Below are 17,599 nucleotides of genomic sequence, written 5' to 3'. Positions count from 1 at the left end.
GAGGGAAAATAATATGCAGGTGGTCGAAGCCTCACAACCTCTCACTACAGAAAAATACGGTCCTTGGGAGCATCTAAATGAATCTGATCTAAGAATAATCCCTTTTATGAATGCCAAGATGCATACCCTTGGTACATGTTCATAGTGCTTTTCCCTCAAAACACAGTAAACACATATCTGCCCTAGGGTTGCCAAGTCTGGGTTGGAAAATACCTGGAGACTTTGGGGGTGGAGCCAGGAGAGGGTGTGGTTTGGGGAGGAGAGGGGCCTCAACATAATACAATGCCATAGAGTCCACCCTTCAAAGCATCCATTTTCTCCAGGGGAGCTAATCTCTGTCGGCTGGGGATCAGTTGTAAAAGCGGGAGATCCCCAGGCCCCACCTGGAGGCTGGCAACCCTAATCTGCCCACCTAGAATTACGGAGTGAATTTGCAGCCCTTACACTTAATGTTGTCTTCTTTTAAAACTGCTGTGCATGCCTGCTTGTGGTAGCTACTCCACATGTAGATGGGAGACAATAAATTGGTACTACCAGCCTGACAACATTTCGCATATAGATTTAATGGGGGACAATAAACTGGCACTAACAGGGTGAGAGAGAGAGACCATCTCTTCAAAAAAACATGATTGTGACTATAGACCTTCACAAGTGAGTACTACTGTTAATATTGCCATTCATTATGATGTCACCTGGTCCCATTCTGTGACATCCCCAGAGACTCCCCCCCCCCCCATCATCTCCAAAGAATCTCAGGACTTGGGATGACGGGGATATGGCAATGCTACCCCTCTCCTCAGTGTATACAAACACACACACTTTTGGCTATGGGCCAGTTCACAAACTGTTTTGAAATGTGTAGTTACTTTTAATAACCATATGAAAACATTTAGAGATTTGGCCCTCTTTTCTCACCCAGCCTGAGGGCGGAATTTTATTAGCCTCATCTCTGTACTATGCAACATTCTGGTTTTGGCTGTAGCAATTCTTAATGCCCAAGATGAAGCAGGAAATAATTTGTTCCAAGAATAAAATTTAGGGTTCATTTCAATATTGTGTGTGGTACATGGAATACATGCCTTGACCTGGATAGCTTAGGCTAGCATGATCAGCTCTCTGAAGCTAAGCAGGGTTGGACTTGGTCAGTATTTGGATGGGAGGCCACTAAGTCAGTCCAGGGTCATAAGGCAGAGACAGGCAAACTACCTCTGAATGTCTCTTGTCTTAAAAACCCCACAGGGTTGCCATAAATCAGCTGTGACTTGACAGCCAAAAAAAGATATAGATACAGTACCAAGTATGTACTCTACCTAATATGTCCTTTTGTTTTAAATATAGCACATCTTCATGTATCAGCCTCTTGCTTTAGTACAATGGGAAAGTATAAATAATATTTCCTAAAGGATGGATGGGCTTCAGGCTTCGAGGAGCTCCTCTTTTTTTGCCAGAGTTCCTGTGCCTATCAGTGGGAGTCAGTTGCACAATGGCTCCCCCAGAGGACAGACAGAGCCAACCATAATTACTTGCAGCACTATGGGAGTCTGATATTAGGGCATCTCCCCATAGCCTTTCAGGTCAGGAAAATTATTCTGGGGGAAGATTGAAGCTCCATCAGTCACAAGCTGAATTGGTCATCATATGTACAGGAAAACTTTCAAGTCACATCTGTTACACAGGACACTGTTCCCCTTACTGTATAAAAATGTTTTCAGCATCGAAACTGGTACCCTAAGACCAAGTCATAGGCAGCTTAATACTACTGTTTTACAGATAGTGAGCACTGAGGCTGAGAGAAAAAAGCAATCCACCCTCAATAATTTTAAAACAGCAATTTATGTCAGCCCTATTAGTTATGCTTTTACTAGAAAGAAGTAGCCGTAGGAAGAAGGAAAAACTAGACTGCTGACCTTAGTAATGGAAATCAACCTTTGCAGGAGGTAGGAAAATGGTGTGTGTGTGTGTGTGAGCTTATCTTCAGAACTGCCTTTAAACCAAGAAGTACTGAATAATAAAGACTCCCTGGAGCCCTTACTCAGGCACTTTTGGAGATCTACCATGACCTGCCCCAGGATCTATTGGTAATTGATGGAACTGCTGTTGATTTAAGAGAAAAACGAATCAAAAAGCTGTTATAAGGTTATTATTTTCTTTCCTTCTTGAATACAGTAATGATGCTGTTCTTGGCAGCCAAATACCAGTCTTTTCATTAAGGCCTTGTGGCTCTGAATTGTGATTGAAAGAAATACTAAATTTAAGAAATCTCAAAATGGACCTTCTCACCCTTTGTGCCTAATGTCGAGCCAAATTGTTATTTTTTTAATTCTGTGACATGCTCTTCATCCCAGTATTAATGCAGCCTAAATAGCAGATAGTTTATACAGCTTGTTGAAAATCCCCCCACATACACATACCATTTTCAGCCCTTTATAGGCAATCACAAGTTGCTCTAGTCAAGAGGAAGCTTGGTTTATTTCAAAGGCTTTCCTTAGCCGGGGGCACAGAAAGAAAGCCAAGGGCACAGGACCAGGACTGGCAGAACACTCAGACACCTCGAGTAAATGGCAAACTTTATCATTTATATTGCCATATGACAAAGCCCACACTGGTGTGTAGGCCCTGCCAAATTGGGAAACTGTGTGTTTCCGCAATCTGTCCTTGTCTGACAAATACAGCAAGTAAATTAATTGAATTAATAAAGGGCATGGGGGGGTGCTGAAAAAAGATAAATAGGAAGGAAGCAGATGCCATTACACTAGAGCCCAACAGTCTGCATTCTGAACATTAGTACTCTCTCAATAGTGCTTGAATTACCAGGCCTCAGAACTAGCCCAATAACACAAGTAAACCATGTGGCAAAATGTTTTTAGGGGCACAAATCTGGATTGTGCATACTCCAAGAGTTGCACACAATCTCCTCCAACATTTCAAGAGATCCTAAGTTGCAATTCTCTAATCACAGAGCAAGGCTACTTAAGCAGCAAAAGCAACCTGAATTCTTGAAGCTTTATGGAGTTGCCCTATCCCATGAGCTTGATTTACCATTAACAACTGCTTGTGGATCTATGGGAAGCTGGATCACTCATGTCACTTACCCAGCAATGGGGATACACCAAGCACAGCATTCATTGAACTGCAAGCACAGGACGGGAAATCATGCAGCATTAAAGTAATGTCACAGGAAGAGGGGGAGCCAAAGTTATGACCTCCCCAATACCAAGACCAAAACTACGGACAGCAGACCAAGAGACCAGGGAACAGGAAGCACAAGGCAAGAACCTGAAGATGTGCCATAGTGAGGAACAGCCATGGATCAGTGAGTGACCTTGTATTGCCATGCTGCTGGTTCTTTCAACATGTGTACAATAAAGGCAGAAGGTATTGCTTGTTTTCTATGCTGATACACTGGCCCTTCCAAAAGATGGGAACCCCCCCCCCCAAACCCTAATGACTGTATAAGGACTTGTGACTTAGCAGATAAGGTACTGCAACCTACCTGATAGTCTTGTCTCATTAGTTTAAGACCATTGACCTAAACTGTGATCTCCTCCTCTTCTTTCTTCAGAACATCTGGTGGTACTGGAGAACTTGGACTATTCTGATCCAGTTTAGGTTATGCGGGTTTTTTAACCAAGAGCCTTAAAACCTACAGTGCAGGAAGTCACTGTTTGGAACCACTAAATTAATGAGATGGAAAAAATATAAACAGGTAAAAATCCAAACTCCTAGCTTTAATCATTAATTAAAAGGAAATGGAATCAAAGACTTCCTGAAGGAAAGGAAGTACCAGTTGGTTTAATGGTGTGTATTTAAATCTTTCAGAAAGCCCTGATCGATACTCCAAGGTGAATAGAGCAGTCCTCTCATTCACCATGAAGCACATAAATCCACATGTTCAACTCTTTCCCTTCTCATGAGTGACATTAGAAACAACTTTTGCTTTATCATAGAAAAATGGTCAGTGCACATCCTCTACTTCCCAGCACAGCCCTGCAGTTCCCTTTTTTACTTGCTCTCTGTTCATTACTGAGAAACAAGCATCTAGTGGAAATTTTGGCTTTCTAGCCTATGATTAGTGCCTACTTCTCTTTGAACTAGTGCCTGCAGGTGCCCAGTGGGAAACTTTTTTCAATAGCACACATTTTCCGAGGACAAAAATGTAACCTGTTTGGTATGTTGATTTATTTCTAGGGACCTCCTGTAGTTACAAGAAGCATCTATCCTAACCTGGATAAATAGGTGAAGGATGTACTAAAATCGATTTGGAAAAGACACAGGTTGGAGTCCTAAATATGCATGCAGCCTGATCCTAAACAAGTGCACATGGAAGTAACTCCTGTCAGTTTAAACATAATTTACAGTGTAATCCCATACCCAGTTACATCCTTCTGAGGCCGAATTCCGGGCTCAGAGTGCAGGCGTGCACGGCCTCCCCCCCACCCTTCCCAGCAACATTTTAAAAGACCATTTAAACATTGCTGGGGAGAGGTGGGGGCCTCCACTCCTCAACATGATGATGTCACTTCTGAGTGATGTCGTCATACTGGGGACTCCCCACCCCCTCCAGTAATGTCCCCCAAAGCCCCCCGCTGGGGACTTTGAGGGACCTGGCAACCCTGTTAGGATTGCATGTTACTTCCAAACAGCAGGTCAACAATGACTAAGCCTGCATTGGTTCCACTGAAACCAAATTGGACTTTCTTCCAGTTCTTAGGACTGGGCTACTAAGTTTGAAGGCTGACATTATTAGATACATTACAATATCTGTTGCAATTCACTCATATTGAAATTGTATCTGGGGATTTCAGGTGATTGCCTGCAACATGTGCAGTGCTATGCACTCCTTATTTCATCCTGCTTCTTAGGAGCCCACAGAGGAGGCAGTTGCTATTAATAATGATGGTCATGATGGTGATATTCCCACTTTGCAGAGAGAAGCATACACTCTTGACTCCTCAGCTTAGATGAGATGCATACTAAAGCCTCCAAGGTCCAAGTCTACCCTTCCAACCATTATACCGCTGTACTCTGGGGACCATCAAATATCAGTCTCATACCACTGAGGAAAATGGTACAGCAAAATTCCTGCATGTTTCTAAAATGCTAAGATTTCTTACAAAATCATAAAAGAAAAGAGAGATAGTGGAAGATCGATTCTATATAACTATATCCTATAATAAAGTGGGTGGCTTATGTCAGTCATGAAATTAGCACAATGGGCCCACCCAACAACAAGGTAGGGAATTCAGGGGACTTCCCAAGCACACAGAAAAATACAACTTTGTAAATTGTAAACAAACAAATCCCTCAGACTGGCATGATGGGCACTGAATATGCTCCAGGAGGTATGTAATGTTGAGAGCAGAGGAGTGTCAGTTGAAGGAAAAGAAGGGACTATGGAAATTAGTCTGCTCAAGGCCCTGATAGCTTATAGAATCCAGGAGGTGGGATTTCCAAATTGTTCCCCCTCCCCCTGGGATTCTTTACTGGGCCCCAGCTTGTAGTGGGTGGCTCTTGCCAATCACAAAAGCAGTAAAACCAAGCCACCCACACTCAAGGTAGGGTTTGTACATACTTGACTCCCCAGGTATGCAGAAAATATGACTTCATAAAGTAGTCAAAGGAAAGGAAAAACCCACACAATGGTCTGGTGAACACAGCATACGCTCCACAAGGCACAAAATATAGAGAGCAGTTGAGACAAAGGGGAAAAGCATAGGGAGATGGGGAAATTGGCCTGCTGAAGGCTTCAGAGAGGACAGTTTGGGTTGGGGGAAATTTCCCAATTGCTTATCCCATCCCGCCAGTTCCTCATGGGCTTCCAAGCTTGTCACTGTATCTAATAGTAAAGTGGGTAGCTCTTGCCATTCATGACAGCAGAGAAACAAGGCCACCCACAGACAAGTTTTTACACAGGTTTTTTCACAGACTGGGGATTTTTGAGGGATGCAGGAAAATGTGAAAAAGTCTTAAGTTATTCAAAAGACAAAAGGGAAAAAATACTCCTAAATGGCCTGATTAGGACTGGGCATTCTCTAGGAGAGACATAATGCTGGGAGCAGCTGAGAGTCAGCTAAATAAGGAAATGATGAGGCAACTGACTTGTTTAAGCCCCTGACCATGTGTGTGTGAGAGAGAATTTCCAAATAATTCATCCCACCATTTGTGATTCCTTCTCACAGGCCTCCAGCTTGTAACTAATCATCTCAGACTTTATAGTCAAGTGCCTGTTGTCACAAAGGCATAGAAATGAGCACACATGCAATCAACAGCTGGGTTTTTGTATACTTAAGAAACTACCTTGCAAATAAAAAATGCTTCAATTAACACGCACCATGGTCTGACAAGGACTGAATATGCTCGACTCCCTTGGAACAATGAGAGCAGCTGAATCATTGGGGTTTGGGGGACAGTAGGGAAAATGGCCTGTAAGCTTCTAAGAACTTATAGCATCCTGGACAGGGAGATTTGGGTAGAGAGCAAGTTTTCCAATAATTCCTTCCCATCCCCTCACAATGCAGACCCTCTTCCCAGCTTACGTAACTAGTTAGAAGAGAAGAAGAGGCTTGTTATTTATCAGAACTTATGAAAAAGTCAACCAAGGAGGAAATAATACAGTTATATACAATAAAATGGAGAAAATAAATACAGAAAAGGCACTCAAAACGTAAGCACTGAGGTTAATGAAACAGGTAAGCCTCAGAAATAAGTCCTTCAGCAATGCTTATTTAGAATTCAGAGCTGCAGATGCTTATGATAACCAGCTAAAACAACTTTTTAAAAGGTTTAGATAATGAAGGGTACTTATTTTAGTAATTACTCAATATGCTTGCCAGAGCTATTGCTATTACATTCACCAATGACAGATACTGCAGACAAACTGCAGACCAGCAACAGCAGAGGAATATCATCCTGTTTATGAACTTCTGTAGTTGTAAAGATTAGATTGCAGGGTTAAAAGAATCATTGGTCAGACCCATCCTGGCAATCCACACCTCTCATTTGACAATACTTTATTCCAAAGGCTTTAAGGTTTTATGAAGTTTCTCTGAGAGTTACGTCATTGAATAGCATAATTACTGTGAAAGAAATGTCTGAAGAGAAGGCATCACAGATTCTGAGAAACTGTTAGGAGACATTGTAATCATGAATTCAGTTTATAAGTACTTAAAAAATATATTTAAGCATGTACAAAGACTGAAACAGAATATTACAGTGTTAGTTTGGCATTACCAATAGTAGTGCTTCCTTCAAACTAAAGATTATCACTGTCACTAAGATCATACCATCCCATTTCTCTCCAGATGCATCAGATGTCAGACCTCAATCCTAAACATACTTATACATTAGTAAAGTGCGTATTCACCCTTAGTGCGCAAGTTAGGGTGAAATGACATGCATCTTCAGTTACCTGGCACATATATAATTAACCAGCTTTCTTGAGTGAAAGATTTAAAGTGGGTGAGGAACTGCCTGACTTTTTAGAAAGGCTGAAATTCTCTTTGAATGTTTGACGTTTTGTCCCAGACTATTAAGAGCAAACTAAAGTGGCTGTTGTGATATAGGCAGCTGCTCAGTTCTGAAACGTTTTCCTTTATAAGACAAAAGCCTTTCTCCTGGAAAGAAACTGTACTGACCTGAAAGCAGCATATTATGCTAGATAAAGCACTTGACAGTGTTTGGGTCTATGCGTGACAAAAACCCAAACCCTGGAACTTCTTATAAGACTTTGAGTAATCAATACTGGTGCAATCCATAACTTCATGAACTGATCTTGTAGTCTGGGGCATTTTGCATTCATTGGTGGCAGAAAGATATGCGCTGCACATGCTCATAGGCTCTGCAAATGCTCCAGAGATGAGTTGCAGCTCTGAAAACAGATTCTGAGGCTAAGGCCTAATGAACTATCTCAGTTTAAGCTCCAATTTAGACCCATGTTTCTGCTGCTTTCTGAACAGCTGAGAAACAAATCCATTAAACGTCTACAGGCCATTGAACAGATCTGGTTAGTGATCCCAGGCTAGCTCCATGTTTGTCCATTGGATTAGATTCTTACCCACAAACAGGTAGAAAATGTGCCTGGCTCTCTAACAGCTGCAACTGACTCATCTACACTACACATTTAAACCGGTTTCAAACTGGCTTAACTCTCATAGTTCCTGGTCAAGGAACCCTGGCTGGGGCGGGGGGGGGGGGGGAGAACCACAGGGCTAAGAATTCCTAATATATTACACTCTGCCTTCTCACAAAGCCTCCATTCCCACAATTCTTTCAGAGAAACAAAAGGGTCAATGGATCTAGTTTAGATATGGCCGAGTTTTCCTTGTTCCTCTTATGGGGTGAAATGGCTGGCAGCTGGCTATTGGCATTCCCTATAGGGCTAAGCACCACAACAAACATTCTGTTCAGCTGTATAGCTTGGCCTTATGTGATCCATAAGGGAATCAGAACAGAGAAAGGAGGAAAGAAACCCCCTGGAAAGATCTCAGTGCTACATTTAGATTAGCAACCAAGGCTTCTACAACCACCCAGTTTACACAAGTTATGGTCACAGTACACTTAGAAGTCTCCCACACAAGGCCCTTGAAATGAATGGGAGTAGCGCAAGAACACTCCTATTATTTTAGGCGGAATTCACGCAGAAGACTTTCCTGGGGGGTTGTGTGTATGTATGTTAAATTATCCACAGACCTTTTAAAAAAATGCATCTACAACAGAAATCTCACTTTTTCCTTCCTTCCCTTATAATTGGCTTTCCCCTTCCCTGATTATATATATCCGATCCTGCACTGTCTTTCAAACTGCTCCCCCTCTTCAAAGCCTGCCATTAATTCTAAACATTTCTTTAAAAAGTGTCACTATATGATATAATAAATAGGATGGGTGAGAAAAGAGCTGCTGCTAGGACAGCTTTGTGTATATGTTTGCCAGATTCTTCTCTCTCTCTCCTCCCCCCTTTGTCATGCAAATACTATAATTATATTTTTAAAACCAGAAAAGCACTCTTTTGTCAAAGAGAAGCTTTTGCCTTCCCAAACTCTTTTACATTGTAATCTACACACACACACAAATACTCTTTTAAAAAATGCCCAGTATAGCTCGACTGAAAATGTGCCTCGTTGTTGGTTGGGGTGTGTGTGAAGGATTTTTTAGTTATCCTCTTTCTATATCCATCCACAGTTTGCAAGGAAATGGGTGTAAGCAAAGGCTAACTTTTGTTTGATACATTTGGGGTCAGGAGATTGTGTTATGTCTGGTTTGGGGTGTACTCTTGGCTAGGGGGCTCGAGCGATGTCTGGTTTGGGGTGTACTCTTGGCTGGGGGGCTGGAGCGAGACTGGGTTTAAAAATAAAGAGCCACATTCATGCATAGCAATGGCTTTCCTGAGATCAGCTTCCTAGGCAGTATATGTGAAATGATATTTACTTGGACCAGAACCACAGGGGGGGGGGGTTGATGAAGATGAACCATTCCCCCTTCCTTGAAACTTTTCTTTGACGGGCACACTCCGGAGCCAGCCATCAAGAGACAGCCACTGCCCCCACTTCCTGTGACAATGGACCCCCAGATCACCCGTGTTTATCCCAGATCAACCCAAGATTATCCATGTTAAATTTGATTCCCTCTCATCTCCTCAGAAGAGAGGGTAGGGAAGGGAGAGGCCGGAGGGAATCAGAGCCTGGGTGGGGGAGTGTGAGTAAAAAGACCTGCTCCTTTCCTTCCTAGAGCTCTCTCTCCACTGAGAGTTACATCTTGTTTCCATTTTCTAGTACTTTTCTGGAATTTCATGTTATGACTTCAGCCCCAAAGAAATCCCTGCCTACTGGGGCAGGAAACATTGAGAAACCCCCCTTTAACAGATTATGAAAAAACTTCCAAGAAATGAATTGGAGACAGACAAAGGAGAGACACACAGAGCGCACCAGTAATCCCACAGCTCCTCCTTCTCGACAGTGGCGAAAACGCTGGGAAGTTTGGAAATAAAGGTAAAAGCACCTTGCCTGCCAGACCGCTCTCTTTTGACTTGGGGGGGGGGAGGGCTCACACAACGCTCTCCGCCCCTTCTGGCAAAAGTTGCCGCCTGCCAGGCCAAGGGTTTCCCCCTGTAGCAGCCTCCGCCGCCCGCTCCTCCGGCGGGACGCGGGCAGCGCCGAGGCGAACTTCTCTTACCTTCGAAGACTGACTTTGGCCGCGCCAGCCACCTACCCCCTGCTAGCTCGGGAAAAGGATATGGGTTGCACACCATCCGCAGGCACCAGCTCCTGGGGCGGCTGTGCTGGCTCAGGTAGAAGAAGACGGTGGGGGCCAGGGCCGGGTAAGGGAGCCCTTCGCTCTCCGAGTCGCCGCTGCCCGGATCTTTCTCTTTGTCCCCCGGGCCCGAGCGACCTCCGTCTCCGGAGAGATCGTTGAGGCGGACGAAGGTCTTGGAGTGGTCCTCCTCCGGGTCCTGCTCCTCCGCGGCTCTCGGCCCATCCTCGTCCATCCTCCGGCCAGCAGACCCGTGCCCGACCGGGAGACTGAGCGGGGAAGGGGCGCCCGGGGAGAAAAGGGGCTCAGCGAGAGCTGCGATGAGTGTTTAAGGGGCGCTGGCCATGGGCGGCTTGGGGACAGCGCAGGCTGGACTCGGGATTCAGAAGCGGGCAGGGAGCCTCCTCTCCCGCCTGGGCGGCTGCGGAAGTCCCACGGTCCCCATCGGGATCCAGACCGGCGCTTCCCCTCACTTTGCCGCCTTCTTCTTCGTCTCCTCCGAGATCCCGAGCCAGCCGGGGAGCACGGTTGGGAGAAACGGTGGGGAGGTCCCGGATTAGCGAGGAGGAGGGCAGAGTCCGGCACCCAGACAGTCCTCAGAGTCCCTCCGCTCGCCAACTCCAGGGCACATCACCGGGGCAGCGGGGACCGAACCAAGCTGCTGGGGACGCCGGTTCCAGGTCCTGCTGGCTTGGCTTTAGAGGATCCGCGCTCGCCCTCCCAGCTTCATGGTCCTCCTTAAATCGAGGATGGGGAGGGGGGGGGAGCGTTGAGGTTTGGCGGGAGAGATGGGCTCCAGGAGCTCCTCTCGTAGCCTGGGCTCGTCCCGCCCTGCGGAGACCGCTAACCGAAGCCTGGGGGGGCACCCTGGTTTCTTTGGAGGGGGTGGTGAAGGAGAGGGAAAACGCCGGCGATGAAGGAGGATGCTTCTCCTCGCCACCGCTTCTCTCGGACAGGAGAAGCGAGCAAAAAGCGGGGAGATCAGCGCACCTCACAGCTGGATCCCTCACTTCAACTTCAAGCTGGGGCTCCGCCCCGGAGCCGCCGCCTCAGCCTATCCGGTGTCGCCTCTGTCCCCTCTGACCCTTCCCATTGGTCGCGGGAGGTAGCAATAAGAAAAGACTCAGCCAGGGTGCGAACCACAGCTGGAATAAACCAGTGACTGGAGCGGCTCTTGGGTACCCTCCTTTCCTTGCTATCTGGTGTTTGCATGGGGAGTGGGGAGCCAATGGGGGCAAGAGGGCAAGGCAACCCTGCTCCCGGATTGGCTTCTACGGAGAAGAGGAGCGAAGCTAGCTTCCAAGGAGCCCTCCGCGTCAGGATTTCCTCGTAAGGGGGCTTGTGCTTCCCTTCCGCTGGTGCAAATTGGGGACACTCCGCTCGTGCCAAATCGGGGTTGGGGGTGGGCTTGGTTGGCAGAGAGTCCCCAGCTGGGCAGAGAAACGAGGGCAGCCGAGCTTTCGCGGCTTGCCAGAGGATGGAGCCAGTCCATCGGAAGGGAGAGAGTGAGTGTTCGAGGCAGGCTCTGAGATGTACACGAAAGGAGCCGAAGGAACCCGGCGGCAGACAGAATGAGGAACCGTCCTGGAGTTCATACGGGCGAACCCAAGAGCAGAAAGCAGTCCGGCCAGCGATCGTGTAACCCCATGCTCTCTTGCAAGTCGCCGCGCTGGCACAGCCGGTGGAGAAGAGCGCGCATCTGGACTGGGCGGCCCTGATCAAGAAGACAAGGGAAGAACAAGGCGGCGGCGGCGGCGGACGATAGGGGGCGCGTGGAGAACTTGGGGAGAGGCTGCCACGAGCTCTCCGGCTTCTCTGCTTGCTGTAGCTGTGCCATACAGGATCTGCTTCAGATTCAAGAGAAGTCTGTGAGATGTTTGGCTGGGGAAGGGGGGAGGGGGAAGCGGGTCAGGACAAAACTGTTCAACACTTTTTCATTTCCAAAAATATGAGAAAGGTGTCTGGAAGTGAAATCCCAGGCATAGAGCATGTCATGACCCCAGAGGGGTCTTTGGGTTCCGCCGCCACCACCACCCTGGACTTTCGGGTCCCTTGGGAGTCCCAGGGTATCTCCCAAGCCTTGCTGTCCAAGCACTATGGACGTGAATGACCCAGGCACCACCCAAAATACATGAAGCAGAACAGGGTTTATTGTTGGGGCAAGGTGCTTCAACTGGGGAACAGGGGGAGGGAAAACCAAAAGAAAATAAACTTAACTGGGGCCCCTGCCACACGGCAGGGGAAAAGCCTCTTAAGGTGCGGCTTTTAAAAGCCACGCCAACGTTGAGACGCCACGGCGGGATCCCACGGATCCCCTGGCTGCGGCGCCTTTTCTCCCCGGCGGGATCAAACGCCGGGGAGAAAACACAGGTCAGACGCCTAGCCGGCCGAACTGTGCATGTCAGAGCATGCGCAGTTCGGATCCAGGCTGGGGTTGTGCCGGCGCAAGGACGCGCCGGCGATCAAACGCCCCGCTTGCCGCGCCGCATCCATTTAACCACCTAAGGTAGGTGGTTCAGTTTGCGGCGGATTTGTGCGGGGAAGGGACAGTTCAGGCACGGAAGCAAGACGCTTCCCAGATGTTGTGGTGTGATCGCGCCGGTTTGATCCGGCCCCGAACTGTCCCGCTCCCGGCCCAAATCGCCTAGTGTGAACGGGACCTCAGATGCCTTAATGTGGGTCGACTACCAGGCCCTAGCCTGCCTACTCTCTCTGGATTTTGCCCTTCTCCCAGCCCGGCCTGTCCCTCAGAGAGTCTTTTTCCACCATCAACCCTCAGCCAGCAACTCCTTAAACTGTCCTCTCTCAGACTTCATTCCCAACCGACTTCAACGGTCTCTTTAGAATCTTGTCTCACTCTCCCAATGCCTTCTGGGAGTTGTAGGCCTAGCCACGTCCTACTGCCACCCAGGCCTCTTAGGCTGGCTAGGCCGTACTGGCACAGGCCAGATCATGACAGAGCATTTTTTCTGTAGTGAGGGAAAGCACTTCTTCTTTTTTGCTGCTTTCCCATTTCTGGAGTTAGCCTTGGCCTTGGAAACACTTTCCAGCAGAGCTGAGCTTGGTGACCTTGTTTGAAATGAAGCCCTGCAAGTCTTCCATCTTTCGAACAGATACCTGGTCAACATTTCTTGCAAGCCTGGAACAAATCCATTTCAACCTAAGAATGAATGAACACTGCAATAAATATTCACACACACACACACACACACACCCTGACCCTCAACCCTTTGTGTGGCTTCTCCTGTACTGTCTACTAAGCCCAGCAACAAGCAGTGCTTGAAAGTGTAGGCCTTCCTTAGTGCCATAGCCAGGTATGTGGGCTGTTCTGCTACTGGCCAGGCATGATCCAAAATCTGATGGTCCCTGCTAGTCCAAACAGCAAAGTGAGGACTAGCAGACGGGGGAATCCAGAAGAGTGAATGCTGTGTGAAATCCCTACACTGGCTAATCTCCCTCTTTCACACATACCCTGAACTATTGGGAGAACTTGCCCTGGCACACATAAGATGAAAAATACACATTAGTGGTACATGCTGTGATGAACTGACCTCCAAAAGTGGAATGCTTAGTGCATCAAATTCAGAAAGTTGAGAGATTAGGAATGAATGCCTTACTGTAGTGCGTAGTTTGATTGACACGCTGCTGCCTGCATGCACCCTTTTCTCTCTGGTCAGCGGCAGCTGTGGAGAGCTTTCAAAAGTCTTGTCATTCTTGTCAGAGGGGGTCAGTCATCATTTGGAATTTGGCTTGGCAATAGTAAGTCAGGAGGAGTGTGTGTGTCCATCTGAGGGAAACAGACAAGTAACTTGTGAAGTGAAGGGACACAACTTCTTGCCCTTACTGTGTACCAACATATTTGAGGAAAGCTTCATAAACTGGAACTTAAAAATCTAAGTGTCAGCCCTAGCTGATTTCTGTTTATTCACAGACTCCCGAACTAGGTTTTAGCTTTGACAGAAGAGATTGGAAAGGAGGTTGAAAACTGCCAGTCTAGTCAAACAGAAAAAGGATTATTGCTCCTAGAAAGAGGAAGATATTTCTTACCCAGTTATTCAGAGGATACAACTCAGAACGGACCCCTGGTTTGTGTGAAAAGAGAAACGATCTTAGACTCCTCAGGAGTATAAAAGGGAAAGTTATAATCCTACAAGAGAAGTATTTAAATACAGGAAGACAGTACTAACTTCCAGGAAACCAAAATAGTTTTATGAAACTATTAAACCACATTGTTGCTTAAAGAAATATATAAAAAACCAAACCTCTCACAGTTAAAAACTGAGTTTCTAAGAATATATGCTTCAACTATACTCTGCTGCCTGTTTAAAATATAATTTGTATAAACAACCAAATTTACCTCAACTTCTCATCCCCTGCCCTATTCCTTACTCAACTGTGCCTGTTCAATAAAATCAACCTTTTGAACTTTACTTTGAGTCAAGTGCCATTTCAAAAAAGGATTTATAGAGGGCTCCTGCTGAGTTACAAAAAACCCCTCTGGCCTGGGCAAAAGCCAAATTACTTCTCTATCACAAGGTGGGACACGCAGAAACTTATAATTCTATAATTCAAATGCACTACTAAGAGGCTTCTCAGTCAGAGCGGGGAACAGTGTTTTGGCAGGAAAACGTGCCTCACAGAGAAAAAGAGGCAGGGGGCCATCATATATTAGTTACACCTTTATGTAGAAGTACAAAAGTGACTGGTATTAAGAAAAGGGCAAGGATGAAAGGCCATGCAGAGAGAGCCTAAGCACTATCCAATGCACCCTTGAGCGATACCTTCTTCTCCCACTTCTCCTGCCTGCTTTTCTTGCCGTAAGCTCCTTTTTTTTTCCTGGTTCAGTCTTCCAATACAGCAGCAAAAGGGGCTGGATAAGAAAACAGCTGAACTAAGCAAAGAAGTGAGGGCAAGGAGGGAATGCCACTTAAGGGTAACAAAAGACAGGCACATGGCTCAAGGAAAGAAAATGGATAAGGTAAAAAGAAAAATAGCCCGAGGATATAAGAATCAAGTGGAAAATAAGAAGCAGGTCACCCAGCTGGTGGGTTTCTGATGTCTGGATTGACAGGCAAGAGGCAGAGCAAAAGAAGTGTGGAATCAGCACTATCAGCAAAACAGAGAAGGGATTTAACCACAGGCATTCTGTGAAAGCTGTCTAGGAAATGAAGTCTCAGGGATGCGGTTGGGGAGCAAAGAAAGGGAGATATAAAGAGCTCGAAGAGGAGCAGCTTGAGAAAGAGCTCCTATACAGGAATATGGTGCAAGAAGCTGAGCAAAGAGCATTTGACCTAAGCTATTAGGTAATTTACTTATTTGTATATTTATTGAAAGTTTTATATCTGCCCTTTTCCCAGGGCTCAAGGTGGCTTACAATCCATAATTTAAAACATCAGATAACAGCTCCCTCCTGCAACTTAATGAAATGTTTACAACTAGGGTTACTAGCTCCAGGTTGGAAAATACTTGGAGATTTTGGGGGTGGAGCCTGAGGAGGCCAGGTTTGGGGAGGTGAGGGACTTCAATGGGATATAATGCCATAGCGGCCATTTTCTCCAGGTGAACTGATCTCTGTTCCCTGGAGATCAGTTGTAATCCTAGGATATATCCAGTCACCATTTGGAGACTGCTTGCAACATACACTCCAATAAAAGGTCTAGGGAATGAAATAGCCCTACAGTGCTTCCTAAACATTACTAAGAACAATGTCCCCAGACCTTTTCAAGGAGCCCATTCCATAAACTGAGTTCAACTACAGAGAAAGCAAGGCCTTCATCAATGTCATGTGGGCCACTATTTGTTATGGAACACCCAAAATGTAGACCATAGAAGGTGCATGGGGACATATGAGGAGTGATAGTCCTTTAGATAGGTAGAATCCAGGCCAAGAAGGGCTTTAAAGGTCACAACCAGCACCTTGGATTGAACTCAGAAATAAAATGGCAGTCAGTTCAGCTGTTTTATAATGGGAAATATGTGTTTCCAATGGTCACCCCATAAGAATCAAGATACTACATTCGGGACCAGCCAAAATGTCTGGATAGTCTTCAAGGGCAGCCCAAGACAGAATGTTTTACAGTAATCCACCTTCTGGGTTAGTGTTGCCAGGTTGGCTTATCTAAGAAAAGGGAGAGCTGATGAACCAGATGCAACTGACAGAAAACACTCTTAGCAAACCTAACAACTTGCATTTCAAATAGCAAGGTTTGGTCCATGAGTACCCTGACTTTTTAACCTGCTCTGCAAATGCCAGCTCGACTGTATCCACCACCAGTGGACCCAAACCTTCCCAAGCATCAGCTTTATGTCTTGTCTGGATTCAGTTTCATCTTGTTATACCTAAGCCACTTAACCATGGTCTCAAAACACCAGTTTACTGCCAAGATGGATACTTATGGAGATTTAGATGATGCAATATAGAGATGGGTGTTATCTGCATATTGATGACATCAGTCCAACCCCAAAGATTTGGATAATCTCATTCTGCAGTGTCATATAAATACTGAAGAGCGTAAGTGAGAAAACAGAAGCCTGAGGAAACTCACAAGGGCCCCTTTAGTTGATTGTTCTATCAGTGGAAACTTTTCATATCTGATTAAAAAAAAGAGACTGAAGCCACCAAACAGCTACTCTTCTAGCACCACCTTGTCATAAAAAGATAATAAGAAGTTGACTTCCAGTGGGGATGTCATGGGAGGCTGAGGCCTTCAAAGAGAAGTAAAGATACAACACAGCTAAATACTGGCAAGGAGAGGATTCCTGCCAGCAAAATCTTCCTAGACCAAAGGGAGATTAAAAATATCAACCACACATATATAGGTTGCTCCTCAGGAGTTTTCTGCAGAAACAGAAGCTTTTGCAGCCAGCTTTTCGAGTCTGAGCAACCTGGAGTCCTGGAATTTACAACTTTACTCACAGCTGAGTTTGGAGTCCTGATAAGGATATAAAGTCTGATCGCCCCCCACTTCTTAAGATTATGGATATAATTGTCTTCAAAGAAAGATTTTCTAGAAGACAAAGACACAAAGGCTGTTTGTAATTGGATGATTATATACAACATGAGATAAGCCTTTTGTCTCAGTCTGACTTTCATTGCTATGGTGATATGACACAAACTGCTGAGAATTAAAAGTGAAAGCATTTGCCCTAAAAACATCTCAGAGCTTCCAGTATTTTTTATTATCTGTTTTTATTTCCATGCATTATGGATTTCATTGCATAATGAGCACCAGAAAAAATCCTGATAAAGAAGGTTCAACAGACCAACCTATTGCACCAAATATGATTCAGAAACTGTTTGAACAAACGGGAAATAGAATAGAAAATAAAATAGAAAATCTTGAGCACAAGATAG

At 45.7% G+C, this 17,599-nt stretch overlaps 1 protein-coding gene across 1 annotated transcript in view; it reads right to left on the bottom strand.

The window, feature by feature from the left end:
- Positions 1–10,480, bottom strand: part of CACNA1G (calcium channel, voltage-dependent, T type, alpha 1G subunit) — a 573,869-nt gene extending 563,389 nt beyond the window's left edge. Inside the window, exon 1 of the mRNA XM_015410725.1 lies at positions 10,230–10,480. Coding sequence (XP_015266211.1) covers positions 10,230–10,480 — 251 coding nt within the window. The remainder of the gene's footprint in view (positions 1–10,229) is intronic.
- Between the last annotated feature and the right edge of the window lie 7,119 nt (positions 10,481–17,599).

This window comes from Gekko japonicus, unplaced genomic scaffold (genome assembly GCF_001447785.1).
Source record: "Gekko japonicus isolate JY-2015 unplaced genomic scaffold, Gekko_japonicus_V1.1 scaffold15, whole genome shotgun sequence".
Classification (NCBI taxonomy): domain Eukaryota; kingdom Metazoa; phylum Chordata; class Lepidosauria; order Squamata; family Gekkonidae; genus Gekko; species Gekko japonicus.
This window is presented reverse-complemented; position numbering and strand designations above follow the sequence as displayed.